Here is a 19,880-nt window from a genome sequence, read left to right on the forward strand (position 1 = left end):
AACGTATACACACGCTGATAGTTTCAAAAGCTACGTCAAAAATTATTCTAAAATATTTCGAAGAGTGTGTTATACAGCCAAACAGATGCATATTAGTAGTAAAATAAAGACCGCGGATAATAAAATAAAGGCAGTTTGGCAAGTAATAAATAGTGAAACAAAGGCTTCTAAACCGCGTGAATTAGAATACAATATAGAATCGGGCACTGGGTTAGTAAAACAAGATAAAGATGTAGCTGAAGTTTTTGATAAATTCTTCACGAACATCCCTGTAAAAACTACAGAATCTCTCAGGTCCTCTCCTGTTCAAGCTGATATATTATTAAAAAGTAATGTTACTGCTTGCACTGAATTATTTGATTTTAAACGCGTTGATCCGAGTAGTATTGTTAAAGTATTCAAACAGCTGAAACTTAAAACCTCGAAAGATTTATGGGGATTGTCTGTCAAATTGATGAGCTCTGTTATTGATATCTTAGCACCATATCTAGCTTACATTTTTAATATGAGTGTTGAAAATGGCACTTTTCCAAATTTAATGAAAATCAGTAAAGTTATACCTCTTTTTAAATCGGGCACAAAATCAGACCCCACGAATTATAGACCGGTTTCTATTCTACCAGTACTTAGTAAAATTTTCGAGAAAATTATTCTCGACCAACTGCTATGTCATTTTAATTTAAATAACTTACTCCACAGCCAGCAGTTTGGTTTTACTAAGGGTCGGTCTACAACAGACGCGAGTGTGACATTTGTTCGACACATTTTCGATGCTTGGGAGAAGTCGCAGAATGCCGTAGGAGTATTCTGTGACTTGTCTAAGGCGTTCGACTGCGTGGATCACGAGACCTTGCTTTTGAAATTGAGGCACTATGGACTAAATAATGGAGCTCTCAGTTTGTTAAATTCATATCTAGGTGGTAGGATACAAAAGGTACAAATCAATAGTACAACTTCTTCGGGCTCTCATGTTCAAATGGGAGTTCCTCAAGGATCCATTTTGGGTCCGTTTCTTTTTTTAGTGTACATAAATGATTTACCTTATGTAGTACAGAACCAAGCTGACATTGTGCTGTTCGCGGATGACACTTCTCTTATATTTAAAATCGACAGAAAGTTAGAGGAATTTGACGAAGCAAACAGCGCTGTGTCGCAGGTTCTAAGTTGGTTTACAGTAAATAACCTAGTTCTAAATGCTAAGAAAACGAAGTGTATTAAATTTGTTCTACCAAACGTAAAGAAAGTAAATAATAACATTAAAATTAACGACGAGAAACTAGATTTTGTTGAACACACAGTTTTCTTAGGAATTACTGTAGATTCAAAACTTCAATGGGGCCCACATATTGTATCACTAGCGGGCAAGCTAAGTTCAGCAGCATATGCCGTCAGAAGGATCCGACAACTCACAGATGTACCCACTGCTAGACTTGTCTACTTCAGCTACTTCCACAGCATAATGTCTTACGGTATTTTGCTGTGGGGTCGAGCCGCTGATGTAGAAACTATTTTCATCATTCAAAAAAGAGCAGTTCGCGCTATTTATAAGCTGCGTTGTCGGGACTCTTTGAGGGAGCTGTTTAAAGAAATAAATATACTGACGGTCGCAAGTCAATATATATATGAAAACATTATGTATGTACGTAAAAACTTATCTCTCCTTCCGAGAAACTGTGAAAGGCATACTTACAATACAAGAAATAAACATAAAATTGCTATTCAAAATTCTAGATTAAGTAAATTAAATTCATCTTTTTTGGGGTTATGTATACGTTTTTACAATAAAATACCAGATAATATTTTAAATTTGTCAGAAAATAAATTTAAAGCTCACGTGAAGCTTACTTTATGTAAAAAAGCTTATTATAAGATTAATGACTACCTAAATGATAAAAATGTCTGGTATTGAATGTGTTCCTCTAGTTATTAAATAACTTGTAATGTATATCCTCATTGGTTTTTAAAAGATGTGTTGCTGTTGCAGTTTCTTGTCATTTCTTCTCCTCAGCCATAACACCTTGCGAAATGACGTAAATTCAAATGTTACATTGACCTTCAACAAGTTTATCCATGATAATTACGTTGAATAAATGATTCTGATTTCTGATTTCTGATTTCTAATGCAAATTAAGTGTAAGTTTTAACAAACAGTTTATTGTACACAGAAACAAGAAAATCTGTTATTATGCACAAAACAGACAAACGGTCCAGCTTATTTATAATAGAAACAGAGAGAGAGTTTGGGTTTTTTGTTGTCTAGAGATTTTGCGAGAAGATAACAAAAAACGTGTTCTTTTTTATATTATTTGAATTATAACAATTAAAAGAATTTAAAAAATAATAAGTAAGTATCTAAAAATACCAGCTTATTATAAATAGAATACTTACCTCTTCCAACGCGCCACACTGAGGCAGAGCTCCCAAAACGCTGGCAGCATTTCCCCTCTGAACTGTCAGGCCTATTCTCTGCGCAAAAAAGTTGCCTGCTCTTGGATCGCCAGTTGTCTCATTGAGGCAACTGTGAGTGTAAGTTGTAGGCGTTGTAGTTGGGAGCTTTTAGATTTCAGTTTCGGAGACGTATTTACCTTCATAATGACTCATACTAAGGTACCCTTTAATGCTCCCCTCAATCAACCAGAGAGGGCATGGAGCATACTCCACCACGCTGCTCCAGTCCGGGTTGGTAAAGGTGTTTTGAGCTAGTAGTCCAGGATCAATGGCCTAATGTGCCTTCTGAAACACGGAATCATCTTACTTTTCGGTTAACTAGGTTAATCAGCCTGCAATGTCTTAGCCAAATAAAGGACAGTCACACAAGTGATTTCCGACAATGTCCGAACGGATCGAACCTCCAGGTCGTGTTCTAACAGTTAGACAACGGAGGGGGAATAATGACTTCTAAACGTTTTAAATTAATTACTTAATTAAAAAAATTCTTACACAGGATAGTACAGCGATCTAATATTTATTATTTCACAAGAGCAGTATAACAATAGAGTTTTAAGAATAAAAGATAAACCTAATTACAAAATCTTTGTCGCGTGCCAGTCATACTTGAATACTAGGTAGGTATTTCTTGAAAGTGAATATGTGGTAGAACCTGCCGACTCCATTGAATGCATTGTACACATTTACTTCTTCTAATATTACAATATAAAAATCAAGTTGTGGTACAAATGGTCTATTATGGTCTTGGTGTGCCTGGCGGAGTGAATGATTTCCATTTCCTGCACGTTTAATTTATAATCCTAACAAAATACCCTCCGAGGTTTACGCATTGCTGCAAAGTGACACTGACATCTCACTTTTTAATTTAATTAGTTCGCCTGTAAGGAGGGAACATTTCGTTAAGGAAAAACTTTTTATGAAACATTGCCCTTATCACGAGAATTTCAGCAGAAGGTGGTATTAAAATATTAATAAAAGATTATCCGACGTCACAGCGACCCTCCCACCCTCGTTCTATTTTTATTAATTAGTTAAATACCTATTTATATTTATTAAATATCAGGTAACAAGATAAAAATAGAATTTATATTAATCTCTGAACCGGCGTGAATGTGAAAATGAAACGACTGATGAATGTGGAGGAAGCAAGAGAGGTGTGGCAGGATCGAAGCAAGTGGAATTCCATAGTCTCTGCTTACCCCCGGTGGGAAATAAGCGTGAGTTTATGTGTGAATGTATATACACGTTAACATTAGATTTTATTAGTTAGCAACAAATTAAACTTGAACTTTATAATAAAATAACAAATAATCACTGTACTCACAGTTTATTAAGGATCTCCTTCCTCTCTGACACTCAAAGCAAGACTGACCTCACTCACTGACAGTGACTCGCACGTGCACTTCGAACAAACGGAACTCTCCCCACCATGTTCAAAGTGCCCGCGTAAACCGACTGATTATAAAACTTATAAACACTGTTTTCACCATATTTTACAGCTGATTAATCTCAATTTTATGAAACTTTTTTTAGAAAAGCATAAACAATTAAATTTAATAATAGTTAGAAACTAGAATTGAAGCTCAACAAGCCATGTGTTTTCGAAACGTCAAAAATGCATCAACCAATCGTTTATGAATTACTACTGCTAACTGTACTGAAAACACATAGCTTGGTGCTCATTAATCGAGTTATTAATTTAGAACAACCTTTTAAAGCACTAAATATTTTTTTATCTTGAATTCAAATCTTTAGAACAACATAATTGTGAGTTACTTTTTTATTCGTCTAAAATCAAAACCTAGTAACTAAATGAGAATCATAAACGAGCTCAACGTTCGTTTCATTAGCAATTGCAGTTCAAGTACAGTAAATAATTATTTATAATAATTTGTGTGAATTATATACAGCGTTGCGCCGACATATATATAAGTACAAACAAACACTATCTAAGTAGGAACATATACTTATGGAATTTGAGTTAGCGATGAAACATGAAATCTTTGAAGGATAATATTTTTTCGGTTTATCCTTTTACTTACCGTTTCTGATCACGATTCCAAAACGTGTATCCGGCAATATGTGAACGATACACATACGCCAAAAAATATTGCTGAAATTTTCCTTCATATTACTATGATATAAAGTAGTCACTTTTCCTCCTTATCAAAGTTTCCTTCCTTATTATTTATACCATAGGTTCACGACTATATCCCAATTGGAGTAGTCAGCGATACACCATCGCAAGATGAAGTAATTACCCACACCATACCGAGTTATCTATTAGACTATTAGACCAACAGAAGATAAACAGCTGAACTTGTTTAAGTTATCAACCCGAAAAATGTAACACTAGCTAACAATAGTTACTAATTCAGTTTAAAATTTCCGCTTGGCACTTTAGATTTTGTTTAACAATCCTTACAAGGCATAATGTTGATGTTATGGGGCCCAGTTTTAGCTGGAAAGGTTTCTGGAGTGTAATGTACACACAGATGGTACCAACCGCGAGCGTTTCGAGCTAGAGAGCGGCAGTTTGTATGTTGTCTAGCTGGTCAAATATTGAAGGCACATGTATAATAAGGCACGGAAAAAATATTTTCTACGGCATACCCAAATGATCATAAGCAGGGAACATTACTTCTCAAGTCTACTGGACCGCAAAGACGACCCAGCCATCACATAAAAAATATCTCTGTAGAAGTTTTTGGCGGGATGACTTGCAGAAGGTGGTTGAGTGAGGATAAGGCTTTGTGGCGCGTCTAGGGAGAGGCCTATGCGCTATGTCTAGCAGTGGGCTGCAGTGGGCTGATGATGATGAGATGTACTTCGTTAGCGACATGAAGATGGATATCATGACGGTGATGATAATAACCGCATGGTGACTGGTGATCCGCCTGTATAATGGGTTCAGAATGTTGGAGTGGGCACAATCTCATAAAGCTAATCTTTTTAGACCCAAAAGCCATTACACTCTTGGAAGAACCATTTCAACCCGTTTAAGTTAGAAAGGACTGGAACGAATGGAGGGGTTAAACAATCATCCACACCATTAATGGCAGTGTTACGAAAGTTTGAAGTGGCTGTAAAGTATCGCTTGGTTCGGTAAAATGTAAGTATATGAATCGATAGGCAACATTCATAATATCTACATTTCGATGAATTCTACATAGCATAACATATATATATACATATATACATAGCATAACATAAGCTCAAACTGACGGAGAGCAGCAGTAACTGTCAATACTATTTAGAGGCGGAGAGTCTTAGTACGGCTTTGAAATAGACTACTCTGGGCCCATTCCACCCGCGTCAGACAGGGTACTGCGGGGCGGAAGGCAAGAGGGAAACCACTGTCCTATTTTTCCCTAAAAAAGTAGTATGGAGAATGCTACACCGACACAAGCGTCCCTCTTAAATTAATGATGAACATAAGCTCACGACTATATCCATCGCAAGAAATATAATGACAATTTATGATAAGTAAATACAAATAAATATATGAAAAAAAAAAGATGAACTAAGTATCCAAATCTCACCGAGCTTTTTGTTAGCTAAACGTGATAGGTGGTGAGCCAAGTGTGTTAATGAAAACTGCATTTACGATAAATGAATAACTCATTGGTGCAAGTCCGTTACCGGTGTTTGAACCGGCGGCTTATACGTTAACAAAATGCTTCCGTCATAATCAGTGTTCTGTGAATAGAATAAATCTAGCAAATGAAATTTCCCCCGATTAGATTTCAATACATTGTGCGTACCTCGGTTACGTTCGTTGGACTGGAAAAGTAATAAGAGTTTCTTTTCGAAGCATTGAATCGTCGTTATGGTATGTGTGTATTGTATATACTTCATATTAAATAGCCTATATTATAGGGTAAGGTGGTTCAAGAGTGCGCGGGCGATAAGAGTGCGCATATGGCTAAAATAAACTGCGCACTCTTACACACACCTGAGTGTAAAAGTGCGCAAATCCCATTTAGTGATTTAATTGAAAGATAATTATTATAGATTAATAAATATTTGCCAAATAAGGCTATTAGTTACTGTATAATATTTAATAGAGTTGATTTTGCTAATTGCTTTTGGTTTTTTTTAGAGCTAAGTAATTGAACTTTAAATGCGCACTCCTGCACCACCTTACCCTACATCCTGGTGGTGGGCACGGGTGTCCCCTCAATCAACCGGAGGGGTATACTCGACCATGCTGCTCCAGTGGGGGTTGGAGAAGGTGATCTGGGCTAGTAACCTAGATCAGCGGTTTAAATTGCCTTCCGCACCTTGATTTAGTGCCCGATTATTTACTTATCAAATACAAATTGAAGGTTGTATTTGATAAGTAAAGAACCCACATACATCCACATTTTAGTCAGTTTAACAGTCACTTCAAACAACTGTATATTGCAATTATATTAATATTCGTCGAAAGCTAACTTCGCAAATGTTCAAACTGCAATGTAACGTAACTCACTTAAAACTTACGTCTCTCGGAATACGTAAATAAATTCATAAATCTTTTGAAATAAGATTGTATCGATTCCAATTATAACTTCCAAATGATGTGCCGGCAAACTTGAATCTATCTGTCTACCTTCTTAAGTTATGTAGAGTTTAAAGTGTACTGGCTCTTCTCCCATACATTTATTTATTTATTTATATAAATAAACTTAAGTTACGTAAGTCTCCTGACTGGATAGTCTCCTGACTATCCTAAATCGGTGATGTTATTTTACTATGTACCTAATCTTTCTCAATCAAACTATAGCAAAAACTTAGCGGTCTTACATTGTGGCTTATAGTCTTATGTTTAATACAGTCTTACATCAATATGTTTGTCTATTTAAAAAATATATCATACTTATTTACAGACAGCCTCCGTGGTCTAATGGTTAGGACGTTGGGCTCACGATCTGGAGGTCTGGGTTCAATTCCCGGTGGAAACATTATCGAAATCACTTTTGGTAAGGATATTGCAAGAATCACCTGATTGTCCGAAAAAGTAAGATGATTCCTCGCTTCGGAGGGCACTTTAAGCTGTCTGTCCTGGCTATTAGCTGTAAAACAGCTCCACCAACCCGCGAGCAGTGTCATGGAGTATGCTCCATATCCCCTCCAGTTCACAGGCCTCCCCGCCTGTGCCCAGCAGCAGCGGGACGCATACAGGCTGTTTATGCTTTTTTAAGCATACCTATGTACTATTCTATGAAAATAGGGAGGAAAAGAGCCTGGTGATCCGTAACACAGGCATTCCGTCTAGTATGGACACCAGTATCTCTCACAATATAAACATGTTCACTGTGAGTACTATGTTAAGTTTTACTGTAATTGTGAGTGAGAAATAAACTTATTTTTATTATTATTACTTATTTAAAAGCAAATATTATTAAAACCTTTTTTTGTGCCTTCCATCAGAATAATACTTCCATCAAAATATGTCTCTCTGGATATTTTTCAAGCAGGTGGTTTTAGGTCTTCCCCCTCCCTATAGTAGCAATGGAAAGGAGCTTTTTCACGACATCTTGTTAATTATGGGTGCAACTTTGTAACTCCCCCTGATGTGACACATCACTGTACTTACTTAATTGGCACCCCGGAGGCGACATAGACGTGTCCAGGCAAATTATTGGCTCGCGGCCAGCGGTAGGCGGCAGTCGGTTTAACTGGCAATTGTCTGTGAAAGCTCTATGCAGTTGTTATATTTTACTATTATATACCTCACTTGGCAATAATTTTATGAAACTAATAAAGAATAAAATCAGGATATAGAAACAATTGCATAGGCGAAAAACTTGTTTTATTAAGAATCAAACTCGCTTATTTGTATAGACAAAGAAAACAATAAAATACCACGTATATATATAGGAATTTGGCCGGATAAGTATATAATCATTATCTATATATTATAAACTATTAATATTCACACCAAAATATTTTAATGCATAATAAATAACAAAAGTATAATACTTAACTCAGTCACAGATAGATCCGTATATAATAGACTCTAGTATATATTTTGCTAGGCACCAATCTGTCTCCGACGATGATCGAAACCAAAAAGAGCCCGAATGACTGGCTACCTCGATTTTTTATAGCATTATCCCCCCTCCATGGTTCGATCCGACCAACAACACGTGTTATTCACTGATAACAAATACCTTGTAAAAGTGAAAGTAATTCATGTAACCCAAGTAATGGTAACTTATTTAAATATGTTTAATAATAGTGTAAATTCACCGTTATGTTTAATTAAGTTTTATTATTATTTTCAATCTAATAACACAGTCGTATATGAAGAGTCGGGTTTTAAACGTTTTGTACTATACGGAAATGTAAATGTATATGTCTGGAATTCTTTACCTACAAATCTGTTTCTCGACAAGTATAATCTGAGTCTCTTCAAGGCAAAACTCACATTCACATTCTAGGTAAGCATATCAGGTGAGATTGTAGTTAATGCTTGCCTATCTCCCAGTATTTTTTTGTTCATTATGGTACATAAAGTGACCTCTGCAGAGGTCGAGGAGTAGCCCAGTTGTTAGAACGCTTGACTCTCACTTAGTGGACGCAGGTTCAAATCCCAGCATAGGCCTAAACCAATGATTTTCGAATTTGTTTTCAAATTCATGTTTGGATCATAAATGATTATCACGTGCTCAGCGGTGAAAGAAAACATCGTGAGGGAACCCACTTTCCCGAGAAATGCATTTCGGAAGTTTGTGACCTAACCTTTATTTATTGGAAGGTCAGACAGACAGTCGCTTTTGTAAAAAGCTGTCAAATCTTCAGGTTAGGTAAGCGGACCCTGGGAAAAACGGGATAACGCTACGTGACCTCTTCAACTATTATCTAATCTGTGGCTGCACTGCGGTAAATAGCTGCTGCTGATTTGATCTTTCAACGAGAACACCAGCCAGCCCTATTACAGGTTAACTCATATTGTATCTGAAAACATCTATTTCTTGTTCAAGTGATGATGTTTTCCTTTACAGTTATGCTAATCACGCCTCACGCCTCACGACTTAATAACGCCTGTATCCCGCAGGGGTAGGCAGAGGAGCATTATAGTACCCCCATACATACATACATAAACAGCCTATATACGTCCCACTGCTGGGCATAGGCCTCCCCTCAATCAACCGGAGGGGGTATGGAGCATACTCTACCACGCTGCTCCAATGCGAGTTATAGCAATAGCCGGAATAGAAGATAGAAGCCGGAGCCCTCCGAAGCACGGAATCATCTTACTTTTCCGAACAATCAGGTGTTTCAAGCCTGAAAAGTCTTTACCAAACAAAGGACAGTCTCACAAAGTGATTTCGACAATGTCTTCATCGGGAATCGAACCCGGACCTCCAGATCGTGAGCCTAACGCTCTAACCACTAGATCACGGAGGCTGCTACACATGCTACAAATAGTACACCCACTCGCCAGCTATGTTTAAGTCCCGCCCTGGAAACCACAAGATATCAATCATTATTAAGGACGAAATGGAAAACAGATCCGGTTTCAGTGGTTTAGAGCACGATTTATACCGACACAGATAAGACACGCTTTCTTTAATTGAGCTATCACAGTTTATCTAACTTTTACTAAGGACTTAACGTAGGTATTTTGGAGGTGGCCAGTGGATATTGCGGGGCATAAATCATTACGACACGACCACTCGGAGCATTAGCATCCATCGTATCAATCTTCGTTGCGTCCCTTGTCGTACCCTGCCTAGCACACGTCCACAAAAAGCCAAAATCCCTTCTTTATTGGTTTCCACATTTGTAACTCTTGGGACTTACGGTTACAGGTAAGGAAACCACACGTTCTGGGATTAAATGGAAATAATACAGTTCGTGTTGTTTATTATTCGTGGCATGTCCTGAGAGTGGACTACGGGAAGATATTTATCTCAGAAAACAAACTAAATGTGTTTGTAAGTATTTTTTATTATTAGTTTGTTAGATAAAGAAGAAGTGATCAACGACCTCCGTGGTTCAGTGGTTGAGTGTTGGGCTCACGATCCGGAAGTTCCGAGTTCGAATCCCGATGGGGACATACCACAAAAAATACTTTGTTATTCCTAGTTTCGTTAGGACATTACAGGCTGATCACCGGGTTGTCTGAAAGTAAGATGGTCCGTGCTTCAGATGGCACGTTAAGCCGTTGGTCGCGGTTACTACTTACTGATATAAGTACGTAGGCGTTACATGAGCCATGTCAGGGGCCTTTGTCGGCTCAATATTATTATTGAGGGTTATCCCTGACACCAGGGTTGATGAGGTTGGTAATCCAACTCACAACTCACACGATAGAAGAAGTAGTTAGAAGTTGCTTATCCCATTCCAACAGGGTATTATGGAAAACGTGTAAATACCTAATAAGTACAAAATGTATAATTTCCTGTGTGATGTGTAAACTGCGGTGTAAACTCTTAGGTTACTTTGTCCCTAGGCAATAAAAGGTAGAAAGGTAGGTAGGTAAAGGAGCCCCACTGATTTAATGAATAAGAAATATGGAGGTTGGCCTTTTCAAGGACTGTCGGCTGAAGGTCATGTGGAACCTCAGGTATGAATGCATAATATTATTTATTCTGAAAGCGACAAGTCAGAGGGCACCTTCGTATCATCGCTTTCAACAGTGAGAGGCGAAGCTCATTTACATAAAAGGATTACGCGATGTTCGGCTTGCGGAGCCCTCGTTGAGAAATTACCGAATTCACAATGCTGCGCTCCAGCCTGTTTATACCCCTCTGGTGAATGCATGAATACGTTTGCTGCGAGCAAGGAAGGTTGTTACATTGGATAACAAACAAATAAACCGTGTGAAGGGTTTGAAGGGGTTTGTCCAAGCCGCGTAACACGGAAGTACGAAAGCGACTTCGTCACTATGAAATACGTTTATTACTAAAACTCTTACATAGAAGCAAGGCACAATAATTACTAGGCACAGTCCCTGTCGTGACGTCACACGTTGCCAGACGTCCCGATTTTTGAAACAAAATTTAATGTCCCGCGCGGTACAGGCTCAGTCCCGCTTTTCGGGAATAACTCGACCGTGACTGGAAATTTTGATTTTGATTTCCGTTTTTTATTCAGAAGATGAATGAGAGTCAACTATTTAACGATAGGGTAGGATAGGGTAAATCTGATTAAAAATATCATATTTTTATTAAAATACGCATAATGAATAAATAATTATAATACAAAAAACACCACAAATCTTCAAAAATACATGTCTTGGTCACTTTTTATACATGCAAACATACATAATCTACTTATATTCATGCCCGTTATCCCTGGCATGGTGGACAAAGTTATGAATTGCAGCCACTTTTGATACGAAGTTCTAGTGGATAACATACTATTCATATTCATGTTTTTATTGGTAATGTATACAAAAAAAAAACAAAAATATATATATTTTTCAAAATTGGCTTACATAGTCAGCGCTTTTTGAACGACAAAAATGAAATATACAAATTATTTATTAAATAAAAATACATAAACAAGTACATTCCATTCAACTACAATTGTAACAACACACATATTATTAATAACAAAATATAAAGAAGAATAAAAAGCTATAAATAAAAAATGTCGTCCAGCTCACCACATCGAGGCAAAGTCCGCAGAATACTGGCTACGTTGCCTCTCTGCACCGCCAAATTGACCCTTTGGGCAAAATAACTGCCTGCTCTAATGTTGGAAGTTGCCTCGTCGAGGCGAGCTGAAATCGTCTTTAAAAACTGACAAATTCGAAAAATACTCAAATAAAGATGATATAATTATATTAAGTACATATTCAGTCGGTCACTACTAATAAAAAGTAAGTAGCTGATTTGACTACTTGGAAAACTAGCTTATTTTGGTTATCGCATGCACTGCGAATTATTAATTGTATTGCGATGTCCAGTGAATTACGTTGGGTTTCCCACCAACTAAATGCCTGTTTAGTCATCTCCTATAAGGTCATGCTCATCTACGTCATTATAACAATGACCTATCATAATTTTTACCCGTTTGTAATAGAGGCTGAATTTAATTGCGCCCGCACCGTTCGAGCGAAAGTCAGGTTACATCTGACCCTGATGAATCATGGTCAAACTAGTGTCAGTGTCGCATTGTCTGTGATAGAGTGTAGACGTATTTTTATTTATTAAATTATTTTTCTATCGTAATTACATTGAAATGGATTCACTAAGAGTGTGGTCGAGGTTTACAGTGACAAGAAAAGACGGTACGGTCCTTAAGTTGAGGATTCAAGATATGCCCAGTGAGAGGGCAAATGATGTTATAGACTTTAACATAGAATATTTCGTTAAGCATGAAGTGTTTCACAAGGCTGCAGGTAAGACGTTATTTTCCTTAAACTGTAATTTAGTTTTGATTTGTTAGTAAGTACGTACATAAAAGACGATGAATTTATTAAAGAAATGATAAGGAGAGATAGAATGATAGAGAGGATGGGAAAGACCAAGAAGGGCTTACAAGGAACAAATTAAAGAGAAGGCAAATGTCGTGTCGCGTCTCATAATGAAATCAAAGAATTCCTTTGATAGAAAAGAGTGAGGAATACTACACCGACAAGAGCGTGGCTTTAAATTATTAACAAAAATTCTGATGACTACGATTGTCATTTATTTTACATTTAGAAAAAACCGTAAGTGGTCCCTAAAACTTCATAATTTAGAGTTGCAGAGGCGGTGTCTTTAAAGGTTAAATAGTAGAGTTGATAGTGCATAAAATTCCTAAGTGTACTCAGGTAGCTTAGATCCGTGGTATCCCATTTGGGAGAACGCACTTGACTGTGAGAATCCTAGCAGCGAGCAACCACTGATAAATTTTAAAGTAAATTATATGCAATACAATTAACACGTCACAATTTTTATTTTATAATAATACAATTTATCGCATAATCAGAAACATACGTAACTTCGTCACGTCCAACTAGGCGCTTAAGTGTTCTGATTCTGACCTGGTCCAAACGAACCCATTACACTAGCGGCATTGCCCCGTTGCACAGCCAATGATAGGCGTTGGACCAGGTAAGACGCAGACCTAATCACCCTAGGTCACCCCCTCTGACTTTGAGTCTCTGGCCAATTTTAAAACATTTATAATTTTCTTCATCTATTGCAATTTCAAGGTGTGTCCGATAATCCGAAAGCATTGGAAGAGTGTAGAGAGTTTGATTCGGAGATGAAGTTAGACGAGACAGACCATGTCACCATCTGCTGTTTGGACGGTCCCGATGGTGTTGTTGGTGACCTGTTGGGAGTTTCCTCCATGAGCTACAGTACAAAAGACGACGAAGACTTTGATATAGGTGATATTGAGGTAGGTCCATCCATCCGATCATTTTATATCCTCGTAACGCCCGGATTTCCAGACACAATAGTTAAACAATGGAATTTGGATTTTAAAAGGCATTTGGGCCTTACGACCATATATATACTCGAGGCGAGGAGTGGGTTTATACATTATACAACTCTGCCTGCTCCTTCGGGGATATGGCGTGATGGTATGTTATGTTGTCATGTAACTCAGCCTAGTACTGGCCAGAACAACAAAACAATAAATAATTAGATCTTCTTATTCTTTTCGTGTGGGTTGTTAGATGTTTTAAATAGATAAAAAATATATATAAGATCAGGCCTATTATATAGTTAGCTGGGGTACCTATGTTGAAACCACAGAATTTCACTTTAAATAATCTTGACACGTGTAATTATGAAATAAGTATAATGAAGCAATAATTTTAAAATTACATAATCTTCTTTGATGTGAGTTGTGAGATATATTACGGAGCACATTAACCTTGGTGTCAGGGTTATAATTGAGCCGCTAAAGGCCCCTGACATGGCTCGTATAACTACTGGCGCATACAATTACTTACTGAAAACAGACTCACGGATTGATACATTTTAGTACATTTGTCTATAACTGAAACTTGTTGTAAACTATTTACAGTTTAAAACTGAGGAAATGAGGAAATTTTTCGAATTTATCGATGTACAAATATCCTTATACGACACTATGAAAGAGCAGAATGTGGATAAAATTCTCGATGGACGAGGAATGGCAGTCCATCCCGATTACAGAGGACTTGGAATAGCCACAGAATTTCTTAAAATAAGGTAAGTTTAACATGTATTCGCAAAGAATCAAGAGCCGTTTGTCATACATATAATCTATTCAACAATGTCGCTTTGGCTTATTCTTAGTATAAAAATAATAATAATCAACATTATATAAGTCCTCATACATATTACATAAGCCTGGTCCATCATCTCCCTAGTATTATCCCGTTTTTCACACGGTTCGGTTACCTAACCTGAAGATGTGACAGGTCCGGTTTTTTATAGAAGTGACTGCCTGTCTGACCTTCTAACCCACGAAGAGAATACCAGCCCAATACAGGTCAGGTTACATACCTCCGAAAATGCATTTCTCCGGAATGTGGTTGTCCTCATGATGTTCTCCATCAGTGCTGAGTACGTGATAACCATTTATGATCCAAACATGATTTCGAAAACAAATTCGACAATCATTGGTTTAGGCCTGTGCTGGATTCGAACCTGCGACCTCAAAGTGAGAGGAAAGCTTTCCAGCAACTGGGCTACCGCGGCTCCTAGGCTGGGCTAGATGAAGAATAACATAAAAATAATCTGTATTTATTATTTCTGTACAGGTCCACAATATGCAAGGAAAGAAATGTTCCCATCACAGTGGCATGTATGACGTCACTCGGATCACAGAAGGCAGCGGAGAGGGCTGGATGGGAAACTGTGTTCCAAGTCCCCTTTCTGGACTTAGAAGAACGACTGGGCGTCACCTTCGATGGCGCACCTCCCTATTTGAAGATAATGCTTGCGAGAGTTTCTTAGTGCAATATTCTGTGTTTGATATCATGTGGAACCAAAAAATACAAATAAAAGTCTGTGAATGTGTCTGTGATAAGTGCTTTTTTTGTGTGTGGTTGAGTCTCTAGGTGGTTTATATTCATACTTACCGCGAGCGGCTCGAATTATATCGAGGGAGTCGACCAATAGCTGTACGTCATTTATCTATAAGTGGATAGCATTCACTGCTATATTGCACCACCCACCTACTGCTCAGGTTGTCTCTCTACTCAATGCCCTGATTGCTCAAAAACCAGATGTAGACATATTCTTTACTAGTCATAAGTTATTTGTAAACCTACATAGCTTTAAGTGTTTTGGGAAACTCACTGTATTCGTTTTTAACCTCCTACACAATTTGGATTTTCTGTAAGTGTAGTTCGTTCTTCTTCTATCGTGTGGGTTGTGAGGTGGATTACCAACCCCATCAACCCTGGTGTCAGGGTTATTATTGAGCCGCCATAGGCCCCTGACATGACTCATGTAACGTCTACGTACTTACATCAGTAAGTAATAACCGGGACCAACGGCTTAGCGTGCCATCCGAAGCACGGATCATCTTACTTTTGGACAATCAGGTGATCAGCCTGTATTGTCCTAACCAAACTAGGGATCACAAAGTGTTTTTTGTGATTTGTCTCCACCGGGATTCGAACCCAGGACCTCCGGATCGTGAGCACAACGCTCTACCACTGGACCACGGAGGCCGACCGCAGGTGTAGTTGGTAATGGTAATAAATAAATATTGGTCACTGTTCTCGATATTGTAATTTGTGCCGCCCGTAAAGGTAAGCTCATATTGTGATTCTTTGAACCACCATCGAGGGCATGTCAGAATTTTAAATTACTTATTAAATGGTACGTGTGTTATAAAATATTATAAGAAATGAGAAAAAAATGCTTGCACTAAAATTCCGTTTGTGAGGTACGATGAGAGAACTTTATCAATTTCATACATCCGCCGCGAACTCTGCCAATATCTCGTAAAGTAATACTAAATCATAACTTTATATTAAAATCTGCTTAACCGGGAAAGTCTAATACACTTTTCTCTTGGAAGTTGGGAGATTTGAACGAGTTTATTGGTTTTAAGACTGAGCATGCATGTCTACCCGGCGTGCCTATGCACGTTTCTATAAACGTGTCATGTTTCTGTGAATTAGAAATAGAAATGGGGTTAAAATGGCCACATCGTAGCAATTCATCTAAAAAAGCAATATTGCAATTTGACATTTGCGCATATAAAAGTAAGTGCGCAATGCAAACAAATGACAAATAGCAATTTTGCTTTTTTAGATGAATTGCTTCGATGTGGCCATTTTAGCCGCCATTACTGTGTTCTACGAAATGTGGTGTTATAAAGTATTAAAGTGAGACCCGGTAAGGGCACTGCAACTGGTAAAGAGGACAACATACCTACTTAATCACTTCTTAATTTACAACTCCGTTGGTTTCCTTTTTAATAGTATCAGGAAGATGCAGTTTGTATTGCTTCCCGCTTTATCAAGTCGCCAGTACTCTGTTATTGAGTAGGCACTACTGTAAACGTTATTTATGACTTAGAATGTAGGTTCCTAGTTACGTAGCTATATCGTGAGATTGCGATTGGTAGAGTTCAAACGTGCAACCCCTTACTTGCATGTCGGTAACTGATCACTATCACATTTTCTTGGTAGATACTCGTAGTAACTAATACTGCACCAGTTTCCCCTTTAGTAATAAAAAAAATTTAGGTAAAAAAAATGTAGGTTAAAAAATTTAATGCAGGTTGATTTCCGTGTAAAAGTCTGAAAAAGTATGAGCTATATTATTCGATAACCATAAATAAGTCAAGATGTTGTGGTCAATGATGATAATGATGACTTATTGTAGATTGACGAGACTAATTGACAATTCAAAGTGTAACTATGTTACCTACTGAATAAAGATATTTTTGAATTTGAATTTGTCCGACACAATGGCAATATGACAAAAGTGCCTAGGTGAATCCGTAATCAACAATAATATGTTTCGTATGTCAAACCCGAATCTTCTGCAAATTGCTAGACAAGGTAAACGCCACAGCTATATGACAACGCTTATCATGAAGGTGGGTGACACCTTAAAACCTGCCCAGTTAAACTTCGCTGCATATTAAGTATGTGGTTTCTATAATATAGAAGTACCTTTACAGCAAAGATGTTTGTCAAGTAGTAGTAGTAGTATTTGTGTACTTTCAATTAGTTCCTTTTAGTATAAAAGTTGTTATTATATGTAAGTAAATGTAATATCAGAATGTGTCAGTCTGAGGATAGACTGAGAGCAGGATGGCCGAGTGTAGGAATGGTAGGCTGAATGAAACGTAACGCAAAGGTGTGTGAAAGAGAGAGTGACGAGTGAGCGAGAGAGAAGAGAGGATTGCGGAATGACAGGAAAATGGCGGACCGTTGTTTGAATAAGAGAAAACGTAGAAGATTATAAAACGTTTAAAATAAACAAAGTTAAAGAAATAATAATCGTTTTGTTCATGCCCTATCCCACAATTTTTCGAAACTTCGTGAGAAATATAATTTTTCGAATAATTATGAACGACATGTTAGATACCGGATATTGCTTCTTTACATATAAAACATAACATGAACACAAAAAATTGTCATGATACGTCCCACTACTGGACATAAGCATCCCCTCAATCACGGACGGAACGGAAGGAGTACTTTTGGGGTGTTGGGGAGGGAGGTTGGAACTTTGTTTTGCCTCTTTACATATTTATCAATTTTATATTTTGTCGATATCACCCATTTATCACCTTAAAACATAATGTGTTCCCAGGTGATAAAATGATGTCTAAGGATGAAAAATGTTCCAAGTCAGGCACGTTTAGAATATTTTATCGTGCGCCAGTAACGTAAATATTTTTTAATATTTAGGTACCTGGTTCACTATTATCTATTTAAATTAAGAACTAAGGAATAATAGTTTTTTTATATGTCGCGCCTCTAAAGGTCAACCCACACTGTTTTGTTTGTACCAGCCGTTATGATTTATTCCGTTCTAATACCAAAAACTAATACCATTTGGTATTACTCGTGGTACTCGTTCGGAATGGAATATAAATTTGGAAATAAACTAATACCAAGTGGTATTAGTATTTGGTATTAGAACGGAATAAATCCGTAATATTTTGTTCATAAATGTCTATATATAGTCAGCTGGTAGAGCTACAAGTCGTTAACCTGCAACCACTTCTGATATTTTGTTTGAAGATGGATATGATGAACAGAGGGGTTAAAATGGCCACATCGAAGCAATTCATCTAAGAAAGCAATGTTGCAATTTGACATTTGCGCATATAAAAGTCAGTGCGCAATGTAAACAAATTTCAAATAGCAATATTGCTTTTTTAGATGAATTTGTTCGATGTGGCCATTTTAACCCCCCCGTATATTATGTCAATATAATGTGATCATCACAAAAGTTAGTAGCTAAAAATGTAAATTTAAACTTTTCTTTAATTATTTATTCCTAAACAATGAACTGAAATTTTTTGCACTTCAAATGCAAAATTGTTCGCAAACATTTCACGTTACTAGTACGTTCCTCAAGCTAGGGGCTGCCAATCATTGGTGAGCTTCAGTCGAATGCAGGCAGCAGTGACCTGGCTAGTTGATAAGAGGCTCCGGGGGCCTCGGGGCCATAAAATCTCTTTTTATTTTAATTTGTACGGCATCGAACAAACCAAATAAACAAATTTAAACACTGACATTGGACATTTTACTTTCATTCATAATAGCAAGACACTTGGGCTGGAACCACGGCTGTGGACGTATTGTCCGTGAAGGTGTTAACGTAATCAACGTTAACACAATCTAGTAAGATAGAAAACTCGACTGTACCACAAAACATGGTTTTTCAAAATCGAATATTTTATTTCTAAATGATAATGATAATCTAGACACTGTGATGAGGTAGAAAATACAATGTTAGTGTATATTCTGAAGTCGGCGCAAATAGAAAGACGGTCGAACTGCATGTTCCACCCGTAGTCATAAATTTATAACCACAGTGGAGCATCTGTAGGGTTTGCAGGTAATGAATGTTGCTGGTTACGCCGACTTCAGAATTTGGATTATAAAATTGTATTCAAAAAATATTATTTCCTACTTTTTATTTTTTTTTATTCTACATAGTCTGAGGTCGGTTGAATTTTTTAAAATTACTTTTTTCGTTAAGCCGTTGGTCCCGGTGACTATTTACTGATGTAAGTACGTAGTCGTTACTTGAGTTACGTCATAATAATTCTGACAGCAGGATTGATGAGGTTGGTCATCCATCTCTCAACCCACATGATAAGATAAAGAAGAGGGTAGGCACTAAACGTCACTGGGAAGGAATGGGTTCAAGCACTGTCACTGGGTGCCCCGCAGTGTCGGTAATAAACCCAACCTGATGTGCCCTGAAGGCTGTCAGTCATAATACAACGGTATTCCCAGGCTATTTTGCACTGCACGCTCGCAATTTTAATGGGTGCAGGCGAGCGTAACACACATCCACGAG

The 19,880-nt window shown here is 37.5% G+C and overlaps 2 protein-coding genes across 2 annotated transcripts in view; both read left to right on the plus strand.

Annotated features, from left to right (window-relative positions):
* LOC126368653 (uncharacterized) overlaps nucleotides 1-19,880 on the plus strand; it is a 338,846-nt gene that overhangs the window by 184,904 nt on the left and 134,062 nt on the right. The window lies entirely within an intron of this gene.
* Nucleotides 12,557-15,348, plus strand: LOC126368663 (arylalkylamine N-acetyltransferase 1-like). Its single transcript, XM_050012755.1, has 4 exons — nucleotides 12,557-12,790; nucleotides 13,589-13,779; nucleotides 14,413-14,579; nucleotides 15,134-15,348. Exons 1-4 carry the CDS (start codon nucleotides 12,631-12,633, stop codon nucleotides 15,327-15,329), a joined length of 714 nt encoding a protein of 237 aa, XP_049868712.1. The 5' UTR covers nucleotides 12,557-12,630; the 3' UTR covers nucleotides 15,330-15,348.

The sequence above is a fragment of the Pectinophora gossypiella genome, chromosome 8 (genome assembly GCF_024362695.1).
Source record: "Pectinophora gossypiella chromosome 8, ilPecGoss1.1, whole genome shotgun sequence".
In the NCBI taxonomy this organism is placed as follows: Eukaryota; Metazoa; Arthropoda; class Insecta; order Lepidoptera; family Gelechiidae; genus Pectinophora; species Pectinophora gossypiella.

What these genes read in the sequence shown, in the direction of transcription:
- LOC126368663 (XM_050012755.1), top strand. Translation starts at nt 12,631, where the DNA reads ATGGATTCACTAAGAGTGTGGTCGAGGTTTACAGTGACAAGAAAAGAC. An exon ending in AGTGTTTCACAAGGCTGCAG is followed by an intron (nt 12,791 to 13,588) that starts GTAAGACGTTAT and finishes TGCAATTTCAAG; the next exon opens with GTGTGTCCGATAATCCGAAA. An exon ending in ACAGAATTTCTTAAAATAAG is followed by an intron (nt 14,580 to 15,133) that starts GTAAGTTTAACA and finishes ATTTCTGTACAG; the next exon opens with GTCCACAATATGCAAGGAAA.